Below are 9954 nucleotides of genomic sequence, written 5' to 3' on the forward strand. Positions count from 1 at the left end.
TTGTTAGAATATCGAAATATAATTCCCATCGCTAAGTCCTTGCAGCTCGAACCAGCGGTAATACTGAGATCAGAGAAAGTACTGGGGAGTGAAGGGACATCGTGTGCGGTGAAATAACGTACGTACATCATGTACACTCTTATATATCGCATCTTTTGAAGGAGAAGCTACGCTGAAGCTTGTGGTTTCGCAAACGTTTAGTACTGCTAGCTAGATAGTACTTAATTTGCCCGGCAACCTGCACCTTTTAATTTCCTCCAGCTTTTTCTTGACGAACAAATGCATGGAGTCTTTTGAGTGCAACGTCTACTGTGTGATCGTCCATATTTGCAAAGCAAACCCTAAACCAACCGGGCTCTGTGCAATGGAAAGAAGAGCCTGGGGAAACATTGAGCTTCACCTCGTTGATGATTACGCGCCACAGCACAATCTCAGCCTCCGCTGTTTGCTCTTTAAGGAGCCGGCGCAAATCCATCCAAACAAAAAGGCCAGCATTGCTTTTTAAGCATGTAATCCCCGCCTGCTCAAGTCCCTTTATGAACATTTCATGCCTCTTCGCTAGCCTCCTCGAACTCTCCTCGAGAAAGTTCCCAACAAACTCCTCGTCCAAAAGCATTGAAGCAAGCAGATGTTGAGTTTGAGAAGAAACCAATCCAAAGCTTGACATTTTGCGGCCACAGCTCACCACTGCATCATTGTAGGAGTAAACTATGCCCACCCTAAAGCCGGGGAGGCCCATGTCCTTGGAGAGGCTATAAACAATGTGAATGAGATCACGGTTGCATATTTCAGATCCCATCTCTTCTATGATCTCAGAAACGCTTATGAAACTTGGAGATTTGAAGACTGTGGCTGCATATATTTCGTCGCAAACTAAATGGATATTCTTTTCATTCACAAAGCTCACCAGGCTTGTTAATGTCTCTCTGTCTAAAAGGGTTCCCAAAGGGTTTGATGGATTTGCCAGGAGCAAGCCCTTTATCTTGATGTTGTCTTCAATGGCCTTCTCATATGCTGCTTCTAATGCTGCTTTTGTTATCAGGAAACCATTGGAGCTATCACAGTCAACAGGAAGAATCTGCACCCCAGTTCGCCACCCCATGTCTCGGTCAAATCTGCAACCAAAAAAGAATTGTACGTGTGATCAGTAAAATTCATTAAAAAGATGAAACGTTACATTTAGCTTAAGCTTCAAAAGAATTAAATTAATCCATCTAGATCTAATAATTAATTATCAACATTTACTGCAAGAGAAGTATTATATAATATATTTAGAACATCATGATCATCAGCTTATAAAAGTGCTCTTTTTTGACCCACCGGCGTGCTATATAGTCTTGTATCTATTTCCAATATTCTTTTTGCTGTCCAAGTAGAAAAAAAAAAAAAAAAAAAAAAAAAAACAAGACAAAACAAACCGCACTTAAGTTTAGACTTTTTTAGACAATATGGAATGTTGAGGACATGATGACGTACGATGGGTGGAAATTGTCTAAAAATCCAGCTAAGCTAGTTGATTTCATGAATTCTCGTACTGTGATTGCCTTCCTCATGTAGACTTAGAGAAATTTAGTCCAACATCAATTTTAGGTCAACTGCTAGGGTTGAATAAATAAATTAGTTATTATATAGATGAGTCTAAAAGATTATATATAATATATGTGATTTACTTGATCATCATGTACTGTTCTTATAATGACTAATATTAGACTAGCTAGCTAGATATATGATTGACCTACGTACGAGGTTTTTGAATCAAACCATGCAATATTGTTTCTGAGTTCCAAATATATAGCAAATTGTCATGTGATGAAACATATATAACATGATTGTAATGAACATGCTGCATATATATATATATATATATATATATATATATGTACATTAATTGACCGCCCTTCTTGTCAGTAAATTAATTGTGTGATGAAAACAAATTTGAACCAAAAACCTTAATTTGGTGCAACGGGCCATGATCAAGATCAATTTACCACCTAGCCTCGATTGACGAGGCATATGCAAAATCCCAGTTTGTAATTTATACGTTCAGATCAATATATATATATATATACCAGCACTTTCTCAAGATCATGATCACTTGGATACTTTCGAATTTGAATTGATCTTCTTACAACTCTTGCAGTTGTATAAGGGCCGGAAACAATGAGCCATAGAGACGAAGCCATGATTTATGTAGAGGGGGGCTTAAGGATATATAAAAATTTGTATGTAACAAAAATGAAGATCAGTTAAAAGCATGCATAAGTATATAGAAAGTTTCAAGCTTGAACGTAAAATAAAAAATTAAAACATTTAGCATGCCAATTGATCTCAATAAAGATAATTAATTATCACGTTCCTTCTCAATATAGATTGGCAAATAATTTATGCAAAATTTGTTATTTATTTTGCTTCAAAATTTTATAATTTTAACAATATTAGGAGCAGAAAAAGTTTGTTCAATTTATTTTTATTTCGAAATTGGTTCGTTTGGTTACGCAATTCAAATGAGATGAGATATTTTGTTAAAATTTAAATAAAATATTGTTATAATATAATTTTTTAGTATTATTTTTATTTTGAGATTTGAAAAAGTTGAATTGTTTATTATATTTTGTATGGGAGTTTGAAAAAATTGTAATGATGAGATGAGATAAGATAGTTTTGTGTATCCAAACTGGGCTAGTCTTAACAATGTTTATGATATAAAGTTTTTGGTTTGTTTATATTGTTCAACTTAATTTTTTAAAATAAAAGGCAAAGAAAATGACTCGTGAAAAGTCATATCATGATATTCAACACTATTTTAAAAGTAAGTAAAACATAATAAATCAAATTAAAAAATTTGAATTTACATGATGAATCAATGAGCATATATATGATTTATGGAGAATAAAACACGTTTGGGATTCAGAACATTCACATCTAATACTTTTTTATTACAAAACCCTCTTTATTCGTTTTTCGATAGGTTAAGATCAGACTACAAATTTCTTTAAAAAAATTATTTTAAGTTTTTTTTTTTTATTAAAACATCTTAAAGCTTTTAAAAAGTTGGAAACAAAGAGATAAAAGAAGCATGTCTTCCACTACTTCTCATATATATCATTTTTTTCCTGCCCTTACGGGATTTCTATGAAATCTGAAGCCATCATTAGTATCATATCTCATTGTGTGTGTGTGTGTGTGTATTAAATTAGTAACTGATATATAGAGTAAAGGAAAAAAATGATATATATATATATATATATATATATATAGTAGTAGTAGTAGTAGTTTTTTCCCTCTATATATCAAAAACCACGAACACCTTTTTTTGATCTGTTTTTGGACTTAACAATGAAAATGAAACATGAAATCAGTGCAAGAGAGATCAGATCGAGATGTCCTTACGCTGGATAATAAGGTGAGGGTACAAGAAAAGCATCGCCAGGATCAGCCAAACAGAACATGATTAGCTCGTTAGCTCCTGTAGCTCCACCGCTCATGACTATGCGGTCTGGATCAAACCTAACCCTACCACCTCTTACTCTCCTCATAAAGCTCGCCAAGGCCTGAAGTTAAGCAGTAAAAATACATGCATGCATGCACACGTCTTATTTTGAAGTTCCATTAATGCTGCTAGCTAGAATTACTACAAAGTTAAGGAATAAGTTTATATATACTTGTCTGAACTCCGGCAAGCCATGGTAATCCTGAAAAATGGCAATATTCTTGAACTCGTCGACTCCTTCAGCTGTGCAGATGGAAGCCTTGGGATTTTTCTTAATCCACTCCTCAATCAAATCAAAGCACATCTGGAACAATATCAAAACGAATTAATAATAAAAACATTCAGTTTTTTTACACTACTTTGAATGAAATAAAAGTAACAAATGGGCGTAGCTTGATGCCAAATTAAACCTGATTTTCTGCAAGACCCATCTGGATGACTCCATCCTTATTTTTTATGGGGTGATAAGGGTTCTCCTCATATGCTTTCCATCCATCGAAGTAAGGAGAGTTCTCTCCATGTCGCTCATTGGTTGCGATACTAGACAAAAGCTGGCCGGGATTCTTACTCAACTCCATTTTCAGTGTTTTTCCAGAAGCTTAGTACTCCGGAATGGTAGTAACTAGTACGTACTGAATCGTCTACCTATATATTTATAGAGAGAGAGAGAGAGAGAGAGAGAGAGAGAGAGAGAGAGAGAGCAGTGGTAGCTAGCTGTGAGAAACGAACGGAGAGAATATGTGGGTATTTATATATAATAGGCAGTCTGCAGAGGAGTTAATGGATAAATTTGAAATCATCAAGAGAGGGAACGATCGAAGAGAGAAAAGTCATCTTCAAATTTTTTATCAAATTATGCTTGGAAACCTGATAATCCCCTTATAACACAGTGTTGGCTTGATTTGGTCAAAATCATGGCTTGCGTGACGTTCCTAATGATCATATCAAGTTCTAATCCCACGTGCTCGATCGGTCTTGAGATCCAACCTGAGCCAAACTTCCATTTCCCCTTCCATGTGTGCGTGGACCCCACATACAGCACTGTCTTGTGCCAAATCCTTATGTCGTCAAAGCTGATGTTAGTCATATTGAGATTTGGCAGCCAAGAGTATCTCAAATATTCTCACTACTATTTTTTATTTTATTATTATTTTTTATCTATTTTATTACTATTCAATATTCTATTATTATTTTTTCACTACTATTCACAAACAATGTTTGGGTGGGACGTGGTCCCCACATACAGCACTATCTTGTGCCAAATCCTTATGTCGTCAAAGCTCATGTTGAGTCATGTTGAGGTTTGGCAGCCAAGAGTATCTCAACTACTCTCAAATACTCTTATTACTATTTCTTACTTTATTATTATTTTTCATCTACTTTTTATTACTATTCAATATTCTATTATTATTTTTTCACTACTATTCACAAACAATGTTTGGGTGGGACGTGGTCCCCACATACAGCACTATCTTGTGCCAAATCCTTATGTCGTCAAAGCTCATGTTTCACTGACTCCAACTATCGCTACCAAAATTAAGAAAAGAAATGCTAAGGCTTTGTTTGGTTACGTAGTTTAAATGAGATGACATGAGATGTTTTGTTGAAAGTTGAATAAAATATTATTATAATATAAATTTTTAATATTATTGTTGTTTTGAGATTTAAAAATTTGTTGAAATATTGTTTATTATAGTTTATGTGAGAATTTAAAAAACTTGTAATGATTATATGAGATGAGATGAGATGGTTTGGTTTGGTTTTATATAACCAAATCAGCCCTTAAATCATCCGATAAAGTGTCCCGAGGATCGGATTTGTCCCGATGCAAAAAATAAATTTTTTTTAATTTTTTTAATTATTGATTAAAGAAATTTTTTTTAATGATTTTGTAAATTTTTATCTTTTTTATAAATATTTAATAATATAAAAAATGAATGAAAAAATAAATAAAAAACAAATAAAAAAATTTTGTTCTTTGTCGGAACCAAGTACTCGTGCTACATCCTCTCCTCAATTGATAAATGATATTTTCAAAATTTTACTGTGTAAGTTTTGCCTATTCTTTAAAAAAAAAAAAAAAAAAAGTAAATATAAAATGCGAATATCCTGATCTCCTAGGTGCCAACCTTTGTTCTATGGTATATTTTATTATTTTCTTTTGAGTCTTGATTACTTGCAAGTTGTATCAGCACACCAGTACTTGTTCTATGCCATATTTTAAAAATACTAGTACTTTTTCATCGTGGTGGGATCCACTTCAATGGCATATATGTTAATGCTACGTCCACCTCTCTCAGCTACCGCTAGAGCGAGCGGGAACATAATTGATCTTTTTTATTTTGTTTTTTTTTATAAGTATTTTTTAATATTTTTAAATATTTTTTAAAAAAATTATAATATTATTAAAAAAATACTTCATGAATCATTAAGTAAAAAAATAAATAAAAAAATTCCAACAATATTAACACTGAACGATAAAAACTAATTAATAATGAGAGTATCATTTTCCTTAAAAGATTACAGAAAAGTAAGGCACTCCAGCCACCGCTAGTAGCTCTCAATGCTAGTTATTTTTGTATGTGTGTTTTTTTTTTATATGTATTTTGTTTAACACTTTTAAATATTTTTTTAAAAAAGATTATAAAATTATTAAAAAATATTTTCTTAATCACGAAATGAAAAACAAAAAAAAATGCGAGCGTAGCTCCTAGCTCCAGCTAGTAGTGGGACTAGCATTATTCATGTTAATCATTAATGCATCAAAAAATAGACTTGCTGCTAGATCTTAGTACTATTTTCTTGTCTAATACTGATTTTAGTCATGTTATTGGGATTTTTTGTTTGAGATATCCAATTCATTCCCTCTCTTGCTATGTTTCCTTCGTAAGAATGCTAGTAGAAAAATGTTTATTCTAAGAGTCATTTTTTATAATATAGTCGTGAAATGTGTAAGCGTTGTCCAATCGTTTTAAAAAAGAGTATAGTCTACTGTTAAAAAATTAATTTTTTTTCATTTAGATCCCCTATTTATTTACTTTTTGAAAAGAATTTGCACGGTACTTACGTATTCTATGACTGTAAATATCATTTTTTTATTTTAAATGAGAAATTTGCGACCAAAATGACTCATTTGTGATGAAAATAACTTCTCTTTTTTTTTTTTTGTGACCAAAATTTTGATCTAAAATAAACATTTTTCTTATATAGTACCGTACGTAATGGTTAGCCGCGGGTTTGGTAATTTTGTTGTTCTAAACAAAAGGAAGTAGTTATGATCCATATAAAGAAGCCAATTTATGTTTTACTATAGTACGCATGAAGTTTCCAAATTATAAGCAAAACGTGATCCATCCTTTGAAAGATCAATGAGAAAAAGATAGGTTTTGGTGCTGACTTTTGGAGTGCTCTATATAACCGCTAACATTTTGGAAATTCATGATGCATGCATGACGGCCAGTGACCACCTACAATTCTGTCTTAAGATTTCTAAGCGTGCATGCAGGTTGTCAGCTAGCCCAGCAGCTCATGATGATCAGTACGTATAAAATGATCATCAGGTATTTTATTTATTTATTTTTAAAATATTTTGCTAAATGTAAATATTTAAATTTTGTTTGAGAATGATCGATCCTTCAAACGTTTTTAGATTGTAAAATAATTATATATTTTCCAAATTTTGTAATATTCACATTTTTTTAATAAGATATTCAATAGATAAAATGGCCAATATTCGATTTATGTTAAGATCAGCATTCACATCTTATTTCCCATAAAATTTTCTATAATTTAGCTAAAAAGTACATTTCTTAAAATTTTTTCCTAAATTTTACTTATCTTTCAAAAACATCTTACATCTCATTCCCTATCTTTTCTTTATTTTATTAAAATAATATTTCTTTATCTTTCTTTATTATTTTTTTCTCTCACTTCTATTTACAAACTTAACTACTCAATATTTGTTCTTATATATATTTTGAACTATTACACTAGTGAATATTTTATATAAAAATTTAAATTATTATTTTTTTGATATGATAATATTTTTAAAATTAATTTTTTATATTTTCATAATTAATTAAATTATTTTTAAATTTATTATTTAAAACTACAACAAATATGAGTATGAAAGAAAGCGTAGATGATTGGAAAAAGAATTTATTTTATGTATTAGAATAAAATATTGATAAAAAATGATTTAGGGAATGAATAGTGATTTCCTATGGAGAACTACTGTTCATCCTCTAAACATTTTCCCTAAAATAGGGATTGGGATGTAGGGAGTATTTTGATCAGAACCCTAAAATAAACCTCAAATTATAGGGAAAGTGGTGGTTTGCTTGGGCATGGGATGTGGATGCTCTAAGTTCATTTATATATGTGACATCATGGGATTTTGTTCATTTTATTTATGAAAAACTTCCCTCTGCAGGCCGAGCAGTGGATGCATTCGGAAATTAATGAATCATACTTCTTCATATAATTTAAAGTTTCTGAAAAAAACTATATACTTTTTTTATATAGTTTAATGCAGTTTGACCATTTTGTAGATCATAAGGAAATGGATAATTAATTATTAGCTGATGATTAATAAGTTTTTTGGAGCAGTACTAATTGGCATCTGCATGATCATGCTTCTTTTTCTTCTACTGCTCAACTTCCCCTACATGATTTGATTGGTTTATGATCTGTTTGGTAGAGTGTGCATGATTGCCTAGTTTTTCTACAATAGTAATTTTAATTTATTCTCGCTAGTTTAGCTCATATATATATCTTTTGCTTTGGGGCCTCTATAATGAAATTCTGATGGAATGCAATATTTCTTTGCCACAAGTACTGAGACTGATCATTAATAAAAACTCAAAGGTAATGTCACAGGGAATCCTTTCAAATGGTTTTGGACACAATTAGTTATGCGCGCGTGTGTGTATTTGCAAATGATGATTTTAGGTTTGCAATTAAATCCAGGTACGTATATAGGATCTGATCATGCTCAATTTGCAAAGAAAAGAAAACACAGATTGGTGATGATCAGTATACTCATAATGAGAAAACATTCAGCATAAGTATACCTCTAACTTGTGTGTGTGTGTGTGTGTGTATACCTTCAGTACTACTAACTAGTTCTCTAGTACTAGGGCATGCATGTACAAAATGATTTTAGCACTAGTTAATTAAGCTATACTTTATATATACAAAACGATCGAGTTCTACATATATAATTAAGTTAAGATATAGTACTTTATACAACCCTTCTGGATATATGTTGTATTTAATGGAAAAATTAAACGAATATTAATGTCCTTGTTAAACTTTTTATAACTTTCCTTTCCAAGTTCTCTATTATATTGACAAACAAAATGTATATATATAGTTCAAAGACTTCAAATGGCCAATTCCTTGCATGTGGAAGTTTAAGTTAGCAGTAGGAAGCCGGAGGCGCTCTCTCAGCTTCTCAATTGTATGGTTTAAGGTATAGCTTAGACTTTAAACCTCATTAGCACATTCAATAAATCCTTAAAAGACTAATAACATGAATAGGACTTAGTATATGCATGTCAAAACATGATGGGACTAACTTAAAGAGAATTATTAATGATATTTGCAATCATAAAGTGCACAAGCATTATGCACTTCTTTTATAAAAAAAAATAAGAGAATATATATATATATGACCCATATAAAAAATTAATCTGGTAGATTTCATTCTTTTACAAAAAAAGTATGCAGTGCTTACACGACTAATGACTGTATCTAATATTTCTTTTAACTTAAAATATCAAGCCACCATCCTTGACTGTACAAATGTTTTTACTTAAAAAGCGCTTGATTTTAGTCAAAATGATGACCTAAAAGGTTGATTAAAAAACAGCTGAAAATGATATTAGAGATCTTACCGATCATGTATTTATAATGTCGGTGGCCAAAGGAATTTATTATCTCAATGACCAGTACTTTTTGACATAGAATGTCGCCAAAGCTTTTCATTTTCCCTAACCAATCTGAGTTCATTGCATACTATTTTATTATTATCATTTGACTATAAAAAAAAAAACATAAAAAGGATAATTATCGTTTAAATGTCGGATAGATATTTATAAGTAGATTAGACTGGACAATATATATATATAGATATCTACTTTTGGAGACTGTTCTCATTATCCATAAAGAAATTGAGATACCTGCCTGATCACCTTTCAAAATCTCAAAAAATATTTTCAGAGATCCTGAGAATGACAAAATTCTTAAAGAAACAAAAAATGTTATTTTTCAAAATAACTTTGTGAATCTTGCTCTTCAATCCGATCTATATATATATATATATATATATATATATATATATATATAAAAGAAATGGACTTCGCTTCCAGTGCGCCTGCTTATAACTAGGTTGACCACCAATTGTCAAAGTTGAATTGCTATATAACTAGGTTAGTCTTAACCCTAAAAGTTCTCATGAGTGA

General features: G+C 31.3%; 1 protein-coding gene across 1 annotated transcript; it reads right to left on the reverse strand.

Annotated features, from left to right (window-relative positions):
• Nucleotides 1-247: 247 nt before the first annotated feature.
• LOC121247251 (1-aminocyclopropane-1-carboxylate synthase 1-like) lies at nucleotides 248-4068 on the reverse strand. The gene is made up of 4 exons (XM_041145627.1): nucleotides 3901-4068; nucleotides 3663-3794; nucleotides 3391-3551; nucleotides 248-1115 (listed from the first exon to the last, which is right to left on the reverse strand). Exons 1-4 carry the CDS (start codon nucleotides 4066-4068, stop codon nucleotides 248-250), a joined length of 1329 nt encoding a protein of 442 aa, XP_041001561.1.
• Between the last annotated feature and the right edge of the window lie 5886 nt (nucleotides 4069-9954).

The sequence above is a fragment of the Juglans microcarpa x Juglans regia genome, chromosome 1S (assembly GCF_004785595.1).
Source record: "Juglans microcarpa x Juglans regia isolate MS1-56 chromosome 1S, Jm3101_v1.0, whole genome shotgun sequence".
Classification (NCBI taxonomy): Eukaryota; Viridiplantae; Streptophyta; class Magnoliopsida; order Fagales; family Juglandaceae; genus Juglans; species Juglans microcarpa x Juglans regia.